Source organism: Leuciscus leuciscus, assembly GCF_965113295.1.
Source record: "Leuciscus leuciscus genome assembly, chromosome: 23".
NCBI lineage: Eukaryota > Metazoa > Chordata > Actinopteri > Cypriniformes > Leuciscidae > Leuciscus > Leuciscus leuciscus.
In genome coordinates this window covers 2745031-2763226 of record NC_138747.1, presented here as the reverse complement: position 1 = coordinate 2763226, position 18196 = coordinate 2745031, and the positions used below count along the sequence as shown (strand labels likewise).

Here is an 18196-nt window from a genome sequence, read left to right as displayed (position 1 = left end):
GTTCCCCGTCAAAACTTTGCAAATCAAGCCAGCGCGGATCTTGCTTTGTTCTTTCTTTTATAATCCAAGTAATTTGTTGGACAAACAGTGAGAAGTGGTCTGTTTGTTTTCACAGCGCTGAGGAACAAGCCCCCCGAGAGCAGCTCTGCGTTCTCAGATCAGCGAGATCTGAAGCTCAATATCATAAGAGCATGGAAGACAAACACAGTGATGGAGAGCGGCTGCTGCAGACTCTGACCCCTTTTAACTTTCCAGCGTTCGACAGCCGCTCTCTTGCGCTGGATTTATCACATCGGAGGAGACGTCTTCCTTTAGCCCACGAGGTCTCGACCATGCAATAAATAAGTTTATGCATGCAAAATAAATGTGCAAAAATATGTCTGGAGTTTTAGTAGGACTGAACGATTAATCAGTACAAAATCGAAATTGCGCAATTTCATTTACACGCCCATCTTTGCAAACGCCGTGAGGTTACGTCGCTTGTAATGAGCATTTGATAACAACTCGTACACATGCATTTTACTACATTTTTAATGAGGAAAAGTTTGCAAACCTGTTGCCAACAAAGTATAAGCTTTAACCCTGCAGTTTTCCACTAAGGGGTCGTTTACATGACACCATTTTCAACTAAAAGCGTCAAACTAAATGCGTTTTGGCCGTTCATTTACATGACAACGGCGTTTTGGGGGCCTGAATATGTTTTTGAAAATGATACAAAAAAACTGAATTTGTGAAAACAGTGACATCATGCACATGCATGTTACATATTCAGTCTATAGGTGTGTAAAAAAAAAAAACCTTTAGGTGTGTAGTGTTTCTTTACAAAGTGACATCGCCACCTACTGGCCTGGCTTGAATAATACAGCATTTTTTGTCGTTTTCACAGATATGTTAGCCTGGGAAAACCCAGACAACTTCCGGCAAATTTAGATTTGCTCTGCAAGTAGTCTGGCAAAGAGCTCATTCAAGCCCATTTCTAATCCGTCGAAATCGCGGCACCAATCAGAAATGTTGGGGCGGACTTTACACAATGACGATCGCTCTGATTGGTTTTAGGTCTATCCAATTGCGCCCAGAGGCATTTGAGCGACGTCCGTTGGTGAAGCGCAGCAACTTTTAAATGCATTATTATATTCAAATTGCAAACACATGAGGACAGTCTCCATGAAAGACCCACTGGCAGATGAACGTGCTGCTACATTTCTCTCCGAAACGGTAGGAAATAAAATTAGATTTAATAGAGGATTTTAACTGTGACAAGATGATTGACAGGGCAGTTTACGTGACAGGACGCACGCGACAGATCCGTCCGATAAAGATGACGAAGTAATATGCTCCAAAGCTTGCCTACTTTTTTGCTACACATTCAAAAGTAAATACCTTTTCTTCACAGAAAGAGCACATACTTTTATGGCGTAGTGTAACTTAGGCGAATTGGGACGCAGCATATGACTTTACACGATGACGATCGCTCTGATTGGTTTTAGGTCTATCCAATTGCGCCCAGAGGCATTTGTCAACGTTGTCGTCCCAAATCATGCAGCAAGTTTTACTCTTACACTGAAGCGCCGTTTACTTGTGATATTTATTCATGAAGTTTATTCACCTGGGATCCATACGAGGCAGATCGTGTCTCGTAAATGGGTACCAGTCTATTCTGATAAACGGGGGGGGGGGGGAATTTGTAAAGCAAGCACAGAGATGCAGGTCACGCGTAATCCTAACAAATGCCACTGGGTAATTCAGTAAGTTCTCAGGATAGGGAGATTAGTTACCCCCCCCCCACCCCTCTCTCTTCCTGATCCCAGAGCAAAGAATAGCAGCAGTGTCCCTCTGATTGATCATCGCTGGTCAGATATCCCATCATGCACTATCTACCCTTCAGCAAATAGGAACTGATAGCATGCATGTTCATTTTCCATGCAAGGGGCAAAATCCCGGAGGGATGCGTTTCCTCGGGTCGGGTGGGAGAAGATTCTAGCAGTGAAGGATCAAACAAATAGCTGGCCTTTGAAAAAAGTGTGGTCTGCTGGCTTGTTTGCTGTTGTCTCCATATGGGTTACAGCTAATTGGCTTCTTAAAAAGAACCATCTACACTACACAGTGTTCTCATTAAATCAGCTTCATGTGTGAGGTTAGATGCCAAGGCACAAGTCAAACCAGGTACTTTTTAGGCAAAACACTCTGCTTTGATTATGTGTGTGGGGAGGGCATTAGATTGTGGAAAGTTAACATTTCAGAATGGGACAGTGTGCTAACTAGCTGACGATTTATCACAGAATTAATATATTTAAAAAAATTGGTGTAGAAAAGATTTTCACAGTAACACTTTATAATATGGTCTCATTTTTAACATAATGCAGTGACTAACACATATCTTAGCATTTATTAACCGTAGTGTTAGTCAATAAAAACTAATTTGCTAATGTTAGTTCAGAGTGCATTAACTAATGTTAACAGATACAAAGTCAAAAAAATTAATTTAAAAAAAACTTTGAGATACAGCTTTTTATTTTAAAAATGTATTAGTAAAAAACAAGGTTAGATGCTGTAGAAGTATTGTTCATTATGTTACTGTATGTAATTAAATAATAAAACATACTCCTATAATATTTGTTTCATTTACTTAAAAAAAAAATGGTGCCTTTTTACTTTATGTAGTATGTACAATGCATTTTAATTGCAAGTTAAAAGGCATTATAATATTGGCAGATTCCTTGTCACATCTGATATTGGTTGTTTGTCATGTTTTAATGCATTATACTTTCTAAAGGTGTAACATGAATAGTTAAATGAGTATTAAAACTGTGATTATTCACGAGACCATACAGTGCATTATAAGCTGCATAATTAATGCGTTAAAATACTTTTATAATGCATTATATATGAAGGCTTTAAGTAAATCATAATTTGTTTTACAGTGTACAGTAGGATCTAACTAACTTGCTCTGGTGTCGTGACGAGAACTCAGTCTTCTGTGAAAACATAAAAGGTAATGAATGCATAAAAAGACGAAGCCCAGCTCCCATGCTGTGAAGTCTTTCCCTCGTTTCGGATGATATAATTACTGTTATTATTCATATGGAAGGTGGAACACCTGGTTGGATCAGCCTTTGGTGTTCAACAGGAAACACGTCCCCCTTCACCTGCCGTCACTGTTCAGACACGCTCGTATCCCTGATCCCGCACAATAGCCAGCTAAAGCTCATCTCCATAATGGCTTCTTCTATTGCCCCCGCCAGGTGTGTGTGTGTGTGTGTGTTTGTGTTTGACCAGAGGACTGATCTTCACATTCCTCTTGTTCATCAAACTCTTACTTATGGCACTTTTGATATGCATCATGATGTATTAATACTGTTCAAACATTTGGGGTTTTAGTATCAAAAGTGTAATAAAGTGCATCAAAAATGTCAGTAAAGACATTTATGATGTTACAAAAGATTTTATTTCAAATCAATGTTGTTCTTTAGGACTTTCTATTCAACAAAGAATACTGGAAAATAAAAATGTATCACAGTTTCCACAAAAATATGAAGCACGACAATGATAATAATCAGAAGTGTTTCTTGAGCAGCAAATCATCATATTAGAATGATTTCTGAAGGATCATGTGACACTGAAGACTGGAGTAATGATGCTGGAAATTCAGTGAATTACATTTTGACGTATTTTCACATTGAAAACAGTTATTATTGAACTTTTTACTGTATTTTTAATCAAATTAATTAATGCAGCCTTGAGCTTTTTACTTACCCCAAACTTTTGAACAGTATTATATATCCATATACCATGGTATTTGCATTAGTACATCAAGGTATATCATGATAATACTGACTAAAAACGTGTTACTGACGTGATGAATGATGTTTTTGGTACTTTATTTTGTTAGTGTTGGGCTACAAAATCACCTTTAAAAGGATAGCAATGGTGAACAGTAATTATAGAACATGATTAGATAAACATTGCATTGGTACAAGTCCAGAAAACCACAGTGACACATGCAAAATCATGCTTTAAGTTTTACCATGGTATTTTTTTGTAGTTGTAGATTGGTCTTGACTTGGGTCTTTGTGTGTTCTCTTAATTTCCACGGTGCGTTTAATGACCCCGGCCATTAAACAAAAGGCACACAGTCTTCCCTCTTTTACAATCACTTAATAAGGCCTAATAAAGCGTGGGGACCCTTGTTTGACCGGGGTCTGACCTCCTTGTTTTACCTCACGGGCAACATTTCTGCTCATTTGCCACATGGGATGCAGCAAGTTTACGAGCCCCATCACAGCACCCCCGGCCCAAACTGTCCATTTGAAGTTTTAGGATGCCAAATGACTGCTAGGGCTATTAGCAGGACGAGGGCCGAGACGTCAGAGCGAGCGCTGAAGGTCTTCCAGCCCCGGCTCCTCTCAGCGGGACCAGCGGCCCACAGGGGACACGGGGAACGAGAGGAGGAGGAGGTGCTTGTTGAGGAAGGTCGTAAAAGGGTGTCGGGGAGAGAGTGACAGACTTGTTAGGAGGAATGCGTCACATCTTAGACCCCCTTCCTTCATCACAAACACATAGAGAGAGAACTAGACCTGGAAGATGTGCAGTTAAACTCAAGGAAAGGCAATTTTGCATGACATTAAATACTTGATTTTGCACGTTCAAATATCTTGTCCACCTTCTAGTGGACTTTTGTTTTCAAACGCTCAAATCACTTGCACACGTGCTGTTGTTAGTGATGCACCGATATGAAAATTGTGACAGATAACCGATAATTCCTTATATTTGAAAGCCGACAACCGATAAATTGCCCGATAAATCTAAATCCGAATTTTTATATAATTTTTGAGTGCCTGTTTTCAAAAACAAAAGTCTCACCATTAAAAGCCATGTCCCAAACACACATTTAAAATTATGTTCTCATTATAATTGTATGAAGCTGATATGACAGACTTGCGCTGCACATGTTGCACTTTACTGTATTTTGCTTTTTGAAGTGATTCCAATCATATTTCAAGCAATTCAAAAGCATCATGTTGAACAGTGCTCATCTGAAGCGTCTCAGCTGAAGGAAATAATACATTATTTATCAGCTTTAATATATCGGGCCGATAACGATAACATTAAAAATGAAAATATATCGGCCGATACCGATATGGTGACTGATATATCATGCATAGCTGTTGTACATGCACCATCTGCGCGGACACACAAATTGGGATGTCCATGGACCCTCCCGATGATGAACATTATGTCATGTTGACAGTGCGTTGTCATAACCAATAAATTGGCCGATAAATCTAAATCCGAATTTTTATATAATTTTTGAGAGCCTGTTTACTAAAAACAAAAGTCTCACCATTAAAAGCCATGTCCCAAACACACAATTATAATGATGTTCTCATTATAATTTTATGTAGCCGATATGACAGTGCGCTGACCAAAGTATACTTTGGGCTTCAGGTTGGTCCTTTAAAGTAAGTCTTTGGGATTTTCCCCTCTCATTTCATCATCTGACGGGAGTCGGACCATTTTTCTGTAGTTCAAACAAGTGGATCATGGTTTGCATGAACTAATAAAATGTATGCCTTAAATGCAATATAATATGCTTTGGTAAAAGCATCTGCCAAATGCATAACAATGGATGATTTCATGCATGTCTTGGGTCACATGCAGAAGTTTAAATGGTTTACCATCACCCTAACTGTGAACATTAGTTATGCATGCATTGACTTTTTTATTTAGATGATTGTTATGGTATTTATTTATTTTTTAGCTATGCTCATAAGGATTCTTAAATCTTGCACATTAATGTCTGGCGTGTCAGAACGAGCTCCTCTGATTATCTGCAGGTGTGTAACAGTCCCGGCAGCAGATGTGTGTGTGTGTGTGTGTGTGTCTGCCGTGACCCTCGGGACCCCGCTGGGCCCTCGGTGTTAAAACAACCCCAGGACAGCATGGCAGGAGCCATTAGTGCGGCTCGAAAGCTGCTGGCTTTCTCACTTTACTCTGGTGCTAAATGAGGAATCAGCCAGTCTCCCCCTTCTTCTGCACGCAGTAAATGCTTCTTGCTACCTAAAATCTCTGGCTTTAAAAGCGAGGCCGAGGGCTATGAGCCAAATTAGTTTGTGCTTTCATTCCCCTCAGTTCATTAACTGCAGCATTAAACCTTCAGGAAAGTTTTCCCAGTGGTGTTTTTTTCCACAAATGCTCCTGGACATCATGATCAGGAACTGGGGTTTTTATAGCGTGAAGGAAAACGCTAATACTTAGTGTTCGGGGTTTGTTTAAATCACTAACAAATATAATCCATAGAAATCTAGAAAAAGTTTTTGATTTGTTTATGTTCTATATATTCGTGGTGTCCTTGGAGTCTGTCTGTTTCCGGGTCATTTTACTATTATTTATCCACTATTATTTATTATTTATTATTATATTTTCTATAATTGATCATTTTTGTTTAATTTGAGTAATTATGGTATGTGTTTTAGTTTTGTATTGATTTCCAGTTAGTAATTTTAGTGCTTCAACTTAAACTAAACAAAATTAGACGTGTCTTTGGCAGCTAAATTAAGTAAGTTTAAGATTTAGCATATTTATATTTTATTTGATTAATATAATACTAATAAATAGTATTATTTTTTTATTTTTTTATATTTATAAGTTTTCCTTTCATTTGTATTTTTCATATAAGTATTTTTTTGACGTGTTAGTCATTTTGATTAATTATTTGCAATATTACTCTTTAGGGTTCATTTATTTTTAATTTTAGCTTTTCTTTTTTTAATTCAGTATAATTTTTTATTTATGTCCAGTTTGTAATTTTAGTCCTTCAACTTCAAATTTTTTTTTTTTTTTTCATCTTTATTTCAAGTAACAAACATGTAGTTTTAGTTGTTACTCTAATAACCTTGTTCTGTTAGTCTGGAGTTGTACATCTGGTCCAGGTATGGTGTGAGCGAGACTCCGGGGTCAAGAGGTCACGCCCTCATCAGTGTACATCCTGTGGAAATGGGGCAGAGGATGTCATTAAGACAGATTAGTCAAAGTCTTGAGCATGTGGAGTAGTTTACTCACACCGTTTTAGTTTGCATTAATTGTGAATTAGGTTGTTTTCTGCATTATTTTTAGTCCATAAATCTGCTCACTTAACATTTCAAACTGCAATTTGGAAGCAGTTTCCCACATATAATTCATGCAATGCATCCAGTCTACAGTCTACATGCTGCATATCTGCACAGTTTATTCTAATGTAAGCAAAATATCATTGACATTTACTGGATTGGCAGCAGAGAAGTAGTTTTGAAATAGTTTTTACATGCATACGCAAGTTTTCTGTCATGTTTATCCTTATTAATGTGATTTTTGAGGTTTCCAGTTGAGCGTTTCGGAAATCTATGGATGATTTATGTGTTTGGAGAAAGAAATTAATTGTACGGGGAGTAGAGATGCTCCAACTCGGGATAAAAACAGATCCGCATCGATAATTGCATTTCCAGAGTGAACTAAACAGGTGCATGGTGTGTCAATCCAATTTATGATCCAACTTTTGAGGTTGTTTTGACAGTGATTTCTTTTTACAGGGTAAAAATAACTAGAAAATCATTGGCCAGCATTATTATTTTTCCATAAAGTACTCTAAAAAATTTTGCACTCAGAATTTGCTGTAAATTTCATAATTAATTATAAAGGAACGGCAAGTTACACATTGGATTAAAACATACATTTTGAAGTAGAAAGACTGAAAATCTTTGTTTTATTTACAACTTCGAAAATATTTTTTTTACTGTTTCATGGAAAATGTCAAAAAAAACTAAACAATTTGTAATGGTATCAGTTTTATTTTGGGATCATGTATTGCATCCAAATATAACCTATGTAAAGTACAAATTTTGTGCCCCATTTAATCTTTATAGTCAAAATGAAGTATGAAGATTCTTGTTGAAGATCTTAATGTTAAAACTTTAACATCAGGCAATAATTATCATGTGATGATTGATGTGCTTTGTTAAACAATAAAGAACAACAGACCTTTTAAAGCATTTTAAAGTATGTATGTTAACTCTCATCTCTTGGGTGGGAGTGAATTGTCCCTCGTCCCGCCATGTCAAACAACTTCCTTTATCCCAGATAAACGGCAGGAATATGATAAGATCTGTGAAGATACACAGAAGAGCGGCGTGGCCTCGAGAACAAGGCCTCTTTAGTGTCGCTCCACGACTGCGAACACCCTTCACCCCGTGTCTTTATTTGATAATCCATATTTTATGTATCTTCCTTTCTGTTTTTCCACATCCGCCCTGATCTGGCGTGCTGATTACAGAGCTCTCGAGTCTGTCTGGTTCTGTCACGCAAGCGTATTTGTTTTGACTTCTTTTTTTTTTTTACACACCTTAAAGCGCTGCTCTGGAGTCAGCCGTAACCCCTCATTATCTCACCTGTGATCTGTGTGTGAGTTTAAATGGCTGATTCTGGGTCAGCCAGTGCTGTATTGTGTATAAAAGGTTATATTTGTCTTTTGGCAGCGAGCGCTGTGTTGTTGAGAGCCAGGACTCTGATAATTGTGGGATTGTGTGTTGCGGCTGTCACCACATGAAGTGCTGCTGGTTTTGAAGGCTTGAGCGCACATTCCTGTTACACAAGTTACTGTTTGTCTCTCAGACATCTCTAATGCTGCCATTACTGTGAACTTCAGATGTTGCATTCATGGTTGTGTAATAAAACATTTTCCTGTTCTCTCTTTCTCTGCAGGGAACGCAGTCGTCCAGCGCCGATGAGAGCGGTCGCAAACTCGCAGTCACGTTTCGAAACGACAGTAAGACCTCTCTTTAACCGTACTGTTAACATTTTAACCCAAAATCAACAGATTTAAGACACTTTAAAGGAACACGTTGACTTTTTGGGACTTTAGCTTATTCACCGTATCGCCCAGAGTTAGATAAGTCCATACATACCCTTCTCATCTCCGTGCGTGCCGTAACTCTGTCTGACGCACACACCGCTAGCCTAGCTTAGCACAAAGACTGGAGGTAAATGGCTCCAGCTAGCATACTGCTCCCAATAAGTGACACAATAACGCCAACATTTTCCTATTTACATGTTGTGATTGGTATAGTCACAGCGTGTCCAAATAAAAAGGTCACATGACACACAGCCATCTTCTAACCGTATACATACTGGGAACTATATTCTCAGAAGGCGAAGCACTGCTACTTGGACGGAGTGATTTGCTCGCAGCGCCTGAGAAGCCCCGTGGTGAGGAGCAGAGAGTTCGCTCAGAGGTGGAGGAAATCACTCCGCCCAAGTAGCAGTGCTTCGCCTTCTGAGAATATAGTTCCCAGTATGTATACGGTTAGAAGATGGTTGTGTCTCATGTGACCTTGTTATTTGTACACGCTGTGACTATACCAATCACAACATGTAAATAGGAAAATGTTGGCGTTATTTTGTCACTTATTGGGAGCGGTATGCTAGCTGGAGCCGTTTACCTCCAGTCTTTGTGCTAAGCTAGGCTAGCGGTGGGTGCGTCAGACAGAGTTACGGCACGCATGGAGATGAGAAGGGTATGTGTGGACTTATCTAACTCTGGGGGATACGGTGAATAAGATAAAGTCTCAAAGAGTCGGCGTGTTCCTTTGAAACACTGTGACATTAATATTAAATTCTCATTACTGTAATGCACCTGGACATTTTCCTTTTGGTTATTTGTTGAATTACAAATCAAACTCTTGCATATATTATTAAAAGAAACATAAAATGATTTTTATTTAAATCGGCATAAATACCAAAAAAGGCAGTGCGCATACTACATTATCGCATCAATATTTTGCAATTAAAAAACTATATCATTCATTATTTTGCATTATGAGAATGACAGTTGTTTGGAAAAATTATGCAAATTATTTTTATTTTTATAAAAATGTTGTTTTATTTAAATCAGTGTACACTTAAATAAACAAAAACATATGAATGCATTTAAATAATATAACATGATTTATTTTGCATTATGATAATAAGAATAGTTTAAGAATAGTATAATTATTTTTATTTAAATCAGTGCAAATTAAAATAAATATAATACACCAAAAAAGGATGCATTATGATAATGAGAATTGGGTTGGAAATGTGCTTAATTGTCATTAAAATAATGCCACAATTAAAAATGTTTTAAGTACTAAATATAAGCATAAGCTTGTGCAATATTTTGCGATGTTACAATACTTCCTCTCAAAACTCATTGACTCAACCAATGGCGTGAGTTTGGGACGGGATGATCTGTTTGCCAACCAATAGAAGAAGGCAACCTGTTTGAAAACAGTTACATTTTTTGATGCTAGTGCCATAAAAATGTCTTTCAAGCAAAATATAATAAGATTATATAAAATATAATGTGATTTCCGTGGGGAAATATGACATGTTCTGTGTGAGATTAACTTTAATTGATTCTCTTTGCTTGGCTTAATATAGTATTTATTCTCTTGTTAATGCCTAACGTTGTTTCAGTCAAGCGTCCTGAGCTCTTATCCGCCCCTTAAGGGATGAAAAGTCAAGTTTCTCATAGCTAATCCTGATTTTTCCTCCGCATTCAATCCCCATTATGTGTGACTACGAACGGGAACGGGCCTCGGCTCAAAGCCATTCTCATTAGCATCACAACAAGGCTTGCGTAAAGAAGAGCGACGGGGTGTGAGGGACACAAGCGACTGCTCCTCTTCCTTTACCTGCTGATCTGTAGTCGCTGAGGAGAAAGAAAGTAGTGAAAGAAAGAAAGAAGGAAGGAAGGAAGGGGGTGGGGAAATAGTGTCTCCTCGCATGGCTGCATATTTTCTCTCAGAGCTTGCCAAAGAATCTCACCGATGTTCTCACTGGGAAACACTGTCTGTCTTTCTATTTAACTCTCTCTCTCTCTCTCTCTCTCTCTCTCTTTGTGTTCTTGCTCTTTTTATCCCAATTAGATTGCTCTCTCAACTGGAATCTGCTGGGGAAACACGCCATCCATGAAGTGAACAACATCACCTACAGTCACTTGTCATGTGACAGCCAGGCGGCTGTGGTGGTCCACTGGATGGCCAGTCCTCTCGGTAGGTTTCTTCTCAGGAGGGTTGGAGAAACTACTTTGAAATGCCCGACATGTCAACTTCTGTCCCAATTAAGGTGACCAGACGTCCCGAAATCTAAGCTGTTGTCCCAAATCCCGAATTCGGCCCTAAATGTCCCTGAAAATTATACTAAAGCAAAATCTTGAGTAGTTATTGTCTGATAAAACATGGAGGTCGAGTCGTCATGCGGCCCTCGCTGGCAATGTGTGCAAAAAAATACTTCGGCCTAATGTCTGATGTCGGGTTACACACAGCAAATCATCTACACACTTATTTAGTTTTCTTATTTAATGACCGACAATTTAGTTGTAATAATAATTTTGGCATAAGGCTTATTAGCGTTATTTTAGCCTGAAAGGTCTGATTTACGCACTGTTACAACAGTCATTGTTTTTTTTTTTCATAATGACATTTGAGTTCATGATTTTAATGTTGTTGTTTTATGGCACTAATGACAGACTGTTGGTCTCTGAATCAAAATATGTTTGGTTCAGGTTTGAAATTCATTATCTTTTATTATAGGCTATGTAGTCTAATATCATAGTAGGCCTAACCCCACCAAAGCAACCATCTAGTTTAACCATTTAGTATAAGTGCTGACATACATAAACACATATTTATATATAAATATGGATACATGTTTGTTTGTGTGTACACAGTATATATACACACAACATACATCTTAAGTGTGTAAATTATTAATACAGTGAACAAAACATGTGAAGAAATTGCGATGTATACAGTATATACAGATGAAATATATGTATATTGTTGCTGTCATATCGATTAATCGACATATTAAACTACTATATATATATATAGTGTGTGTGTGTGTATACGCGCATATATAAACAAAAACTTTTGTTTGATGTGATTAATCCAGATTAATCAAGTTGACTGCATAAATTATATATATATATATATATATATGCCTTTATTATCACACATATATTTTTATATACTCCTCTATATTTATGTTTGCAATATAAAAAACAAGCATCTTTGTCACGAAAAGTAGCTGAGAAACTGTCAACGTGCTGAAAAATAAAGTTAGTTATGTTGCTGCTTTTACTCCCTCCACTAAAATCAATAACCAGTATTTGGAAAAATGTGTCCCTGAACAGAGACTTCAGACTGCGTGTCTGCGCTTTCCATTAGCGTGCACGAACCCATAACAAAGTGCATTTTAAAGTGCATGTGTTTTGCATGGGTGGTTGCACATGAGGGTGATTTATCTCAGTCTATCTCCAGCCTGGAGAGAATGGAAGAGGAGAAGGAAAGAAAGAAAGAAAGAAAGCTCTTCAAAGAGAGTTCCTGCTCGTCCTGATCAAAGCTGCAGGTTCCCTCCTCCCGGCCATATTATTCTTCGGCCCTGACAGTCCCACGGATCCGTCGAAGAGACGGGAATAGATCGGCACATAGCAGCAGTGCTGTGATTTTTGTCCTCGGAGGAATGTGTGTGTGTGTGTGTGTGTGTGTGTGTGTGTGTGTGTGTGTGGTTGAGAGAAAGACGGGGATGTCCCTTGCTTCCGTCTGCCAGGGCGCTATTGAACTTGGTAATGCGAGCTTTCGCCTGACAAGCGGGACAATGTGGCCTGTTGTTTGCTCCAGGTTAATCCTTTTGACTGGGGCAGGACTTGACACAGCTCAGGTGTATATTAAAGAAACTCAAAGAAGAAAGCCTTGGGTGTGGGGCCTTCTCCTAATGCACTAAGCTTAAAGGGATAACCCCCCAGTTCAACCCCCCAAAAATGAAAATTCATCATTAGATGCGTTCCCACTGTCAGAGCGGGTGTGTGGCAGGGCTAGTCGCGTTTCTACTGTCACTTCCGGGGCTTGATCGGGTCTATTCGGGGGTTCTTTCGGGGCAATCCAGCATCTAATATTGATGTTAAGTTGGGCTGCACAATATATCGAAATTATCAAAATATCGCATATGTATATATCGTGATATGCATATCTCAACGGCTTGCAATAACTGGGGTCATGAACAAAAGACAAAGAGAAAATCACTCACTGTTCTTGGCTGAATAACTTTTGTAGCTTTAATAAGAATCAGTATATATTTAATTCATACAGTGAAAACTAAGTGTTTTTTTTATTTTTAAATTGATTATTCAGTGTCTGTTCAGTTTTCTCACCCTCGTCCCAAAGAAACACTTTTTTTTTTTTCATGCAATGAAAGCATATTTTGTCCAGTACACAAAAAACACAAAGTGCCAAAATGTAATTTTTCACTGTCTATCTTCTGCTTTGCTGTACCTCTCAAATCTCATTATCGAGTTATCGTATGTCATTCTTCTTCACTGAAAATCTTTCTCTTCGCCATAGTTCTCAAATCTCAAACATGCATGAGTTACGAGAAACAATGGCGTTTGCTTTTTCACTGACGACAGACTTAGAATGATGGAAATGAGATTTGAGAGCTGTAGCTGAGGGGAATAATGACTTAATTTTCAGTCATTTTCCCACACAAAATTATCATTTGGCTTCAGAAGATTGGGAATATAGCACACAAGTCAAATGCTTCACATCTACAGTACATTTATGATGTTTTTATGTCATTTTTGGAATTCCCATTCACTGTTATTGAGCATAATAATTTTTCAGAATTTCTCCTTTTTATTTTTTTAAGCCATATGGGTTTTAGTACGACATTTAGGGTGAATAAATGATGACAGAATTTTTATATTTGGGTGACCTATTCCATATTTTATCATGTAGGTATGTCGCACGACCATTAATCAACATTGGAGAACCGTGAACATGCAAATGTGTTAAAATCATAGTAAATAATTAGGTCAAAATTTTTTCGTTTTCATAAATATAATTTTTTCTCATTGTTTAAATATTTATTCTCATGAAATATTAAAAATGCATATGTAGAAATTAACATTAACCTAGATTAATAAATGCCGTAAAAAAGTATTTTTCATTATTAGTTCATAATGCCTAATGCATTTACTAATGTTAACGAATTGAACCATTGCCTTACGACTATTAATATTAAAGGAACCCATTGAGGGAATGATAAAAAGCGAGGAAAATGAGAGCGCACAACCAGTTCTGCAGCTTTTTTTTCACCTTCAGTCGTGTTTTTGAAGGTTGTGTGATGGGACGGCTCTCTCTTGATGCTATCTGTAGGCTGGCGGAGGTGTGGAGTTACACCCCGGCACAAAGACGGATTTCTCTCAGGCTGGTAATCGAAACCACACGGAATGTGTGCGGGAGCCTTTTCTTCTGCCCTCTTCCCTCTGCAACTGATAAGACAGAAATCTAATTAAAAGCGAGGCAGGCTGGCACACTTTGAAGGGCACGGGAACGCTCCGCTGGCACGCATGCTCCCGTCCTCTCGCTGTGCTAAATGCCTCCTCTCTTTCTTCAGGGGTGCTTATAAAAATACAAATAAAAACAGGGAAGAAAAGGAAGAAAAATTATGCATGCCTTTTCCAGTCCTGGAAGTTTATGGCGGGACTAGTTTGAGTTTGCACCTCGGATTAATGCTGTAAAGTCAGGACTAGACGGCTGTCTATGGTGTTATGAATGGTGTAATGAAATTTGTTAAAACAAAGATATGTTTTGAAATAGTCTTTTGTGATGTCACAACCATGAGCTCATTATCATATGACCGCCTACATTTACATATTCAACGTTTCACCCTGATAATGAACAACATGAGTTGCACCAGTTAACTGAGAATCTTAAAGGTACTGTAGCAAAAAAAAAAAAAAAAAAGGAAAATGGCCAAAGTTACATTTACATTTTTGCGGCAATAATCCTCGACTAACATTAGAAATCAATTCCAAGAAAAAAATGTAATGCAAAAATATATCCCTTTTAAAGCTTTTTAAACTTGAATTGCACCTATTACCTGAGAATCTTAAAGGTACAGTAGAAGAAAGGGTGAAAAATGTCTATAAAAAGCTACATTTGGGACAATAAACCTTGACTAACATTATAAATCAACAGAAAAGTCCTGTTTAATGCTTTTTAGGATAAGATCTGTATTATAAACTTTCTTGGCACAATGCAACTATGAATTCCTTAATAATTTATGTATTTTCAAAACTAATGTTTACCTGCCAGTTGCATAGGTATGCTGCAGCCATCTGGATTTATACTGTGCTTTTCTATTGTTTAAACCCCTGTATTTCACACAACCTGTTTGATCTGCTAGGTATTGAACATGTGAAAGGATTCAGAGTGTATCTGGAGGACAAGAATCCCGAGGGAAAACAGTGCCAGCACATGATCCTAAAGGATCCACGGCAGCTTAACTTCTCATACAAAACCATTGTAAGTGTTGTGTTCAATGTAACAGAATACATAGTAATATGGTTTATATCATAAGAATTATTCACTGGAAAATGAAATGTTATGCTCATATTCATCTGTTTGGCACCATTTTGCATTTTTCCCAACAGAGGATGAGCTCACAGCCCTTCGCCGGTCTGGCTTTCGAGGCCGACTACATGGTCAGAATCGTGCCGTTTCCCACGTTCCTGAACGACAGCTTCTTTCCACCGTCGTTTCTGCGCACTAACAGTGAGTGTCCGCCCTGAAACACACCATGCATACTCACCTTATTCTGTCCTACTTTTCAAACAATATTTCATTTGATCAATTTAAAATATTCTGGTACACAAAATTACATTTACAAATTTTTACTATGTACTAGAGGTACTAGTTTTAGTGTCATATTCTAACTTAATGGTTGTTTAAAATGACTCAACTGGTATGGAAAAGTTCAAAACATGAAGTAATTTCTCTTCCTTGTTCCTTGCGTTCTCACAGCTTGTGAAGTGCTTCTTGGCCCGGATAACCTCGTCTGCAAACCATGTGAGTTCTTTAGACAGAGAGAGAGGAAAAAAGATATCAAATCCAGTTCATCTGTTTTTGTTAACCAAGCTGTGAAACGGCCTGAACGGGGATCTAAAATAAAGCCGAAACTCTTCTTTCTCTTTCCCTGACAGTCTGGAAGCCCAAGATGCTGAATGTTTCTCAACTAGGATCTAATTTGCATGTTGTGTTTGACCACGCCCCTTCCACATTCGGCTTCTCCATCTACTACCTGTATTACAAGCTCCGACAGGAGGGGCCCTTCAGACTGAAGCGCTGCAAACCGGTGAGTTTTTTCACTTTGCATTTTTGTCTAATAGTTGCATTGGAGAATTCTGGCACAAGTTCATAAGCATTTGCCTTCGGGTGATTTTTGAGATGCAAATGTTGTTGAAGGAATAGTTCACCCTGAAATGCTCGCTCTCGTGTTTATTACAGGAGTTAAGCAGTTACATCTGTTAGGCTTGCTTTAAAACGGGACTTTACAGCTGTCTGTGGTGTTTCACGATGCTGTATCGCACTTTTAAAACTCACATTTTCATTGGAAAATGTAATCAATCTATGCAAAGGAGTATGTTTTGAAATAGACATTTTATTTTCACAACCATGAGGTCATTATCAAATGACCGCCCACATTTACATATTCAACGCTTCACCCTGATGAGGAACAACATGAATTGCGCCAGTTAACTGAGAATCTTAAAGGTACAGTAGAAAAAAAAAAAAAAAAGCCAGTTTATTTCAGATCAGAAAAGGTGGAAAATGGCCATAAAAACTACATTTATATTTTTAGGGCAATAAACATGGACTAAAATTCTAAATAAAATCCTAGATTTGTCCCTTTTAGGATGTCATCTATTTTGTAAACTTGAATTGCACCAGTTAACTGACAATCTTAAAGGTACAGTAGCAAAAACAGCCAGTTTATTCAGATCTGAAAGGGTGAAAAATGACCATAAAAAGCTACTTTTTACATTATTGTGGCAATAAACCTTGACGAACATTATAGATAAAATCCAAGATAAAACAAAATGCAGCAATTTGTTCCTTTTAATGCTTTTTAAAATGTGATATAAACTTGAATTGCACCAATGAACTGAGAGTCTTAAAGGTACAGTAGCACAAAAGAAAACAGCCAGTTTATTCAGATCTGAAAGAGTGGAAAATGACCATAAAAAGCAACTTTTTACATTATTGTGGCAATAAACCTTGACGAACATTATAGATAAAATCCAAGATAAAACAAAATGCAGATAAAATATGATATAAACTTGAATTGCATCAGTGAACTGAAGGTCTTAAAGGTACAGTAGCACAAACAAAAAAAGCCTGTTTATTCAGATCAGAAAGAATGGAAAATATCCATAAAAAGTTGTGTGTTGTTTTCGGTAAAGAGGAGTGTTTCCTAATGGTTTGCATCGGATCATCGGATAACTGTAATTGTTTGCATACTCTGTTAGCGCTGAAGCTTTGCACACACACACACGGAGTTCCTCTGGCTGGAAGTGAGATGTTCAGGGTTAACGCTCCCAGCAGCGTGTAATGTTCTTCCCAGACTGCTGGAGTAATATATAGTCTTGTCTGTTGAATGGTCCTGCAGACCTGAACCTCACAGAGCCGCTCTGAACGCTCGAGCCACACGGGAGACGGACGTGTTCTGCTGCTTTCCACGCTTTGGTTGTGATTGAAACGGAAATGCTTTCACAGCCGCACGTCGTCACATAGGAACTGTGCTGGGAGTTAGAGGACGCTATCTGTCTTTCTTTCTGGCTGAAGACACGTGTTTTTTTGGGTTCAGGAATAACTCTCTTAAAGGGAGAGTTCAGCCAGAAATGGCTCACCATCATGTAATTTCAAACGCATTTGACTTTCCTCTGTGAGACACAACAGGAGAAGTGTGTTCATGCTGCTCTTTTCCATACAGAGACATTTTATCGAATGGGGAATGATGCTGTTAGACTCCAAAAAAAAAAAAAAAAACGTAAAGAATATCCGTTTAACTATGACAGGAATTTAAAACAGTGATGATGATAATAATAATAATAATAATAATAATAATAATTATTATTATTATAAAATAATAAATAAATCATATGTAATAAGTACTACTACTACTAATATAATATAATAATGATAATAAATAATAATTATTAATGATTAAGTAATAAGCAATAAATGTCACTACTAAAATTAATGATAATAATAATAATAATAATAATAATTATCTATTATTATTATTATTAGTAGTAGTAGTAGTATTTATTAATTATTTAGTA

At 37.6% G+C, this 18196-nt stretch overlaps 1 protein-coding gene across 1 annotated transcript in view; it reads left to right on the top strand.

Annotated features, from left to right (window-relative positions):
- The window catches only part of il17rd (interleukin 17 receptor D), a 41189-nt gene that overhangs the window by 15319 nt on the left and 7674 nt on the right, over positions 1-18196 (top strand). The window contains exons 2-7 of the mRNA XM_082155833.1: positions 8734-8797; positions 10938-11063; positions 15259-15377; positions 15506-15626; positions 15876-15920; positions 16055-16206. Of these exons, the coding sequence (XP_082011959.1) occupies positions 8734-8797; positions 10938-11063; positions 15259-15377; positions 15506-15626; positions 15876-15920; positions 16055-16206 (627 nt within the window). The remainder of the gene's footprint in view (positions 1-8733; positions 8798-10937; positions 11064-15258; positions 15378-15505; positions 15627-15875; positions 15921-16054; positions 16207-18196) is intronic.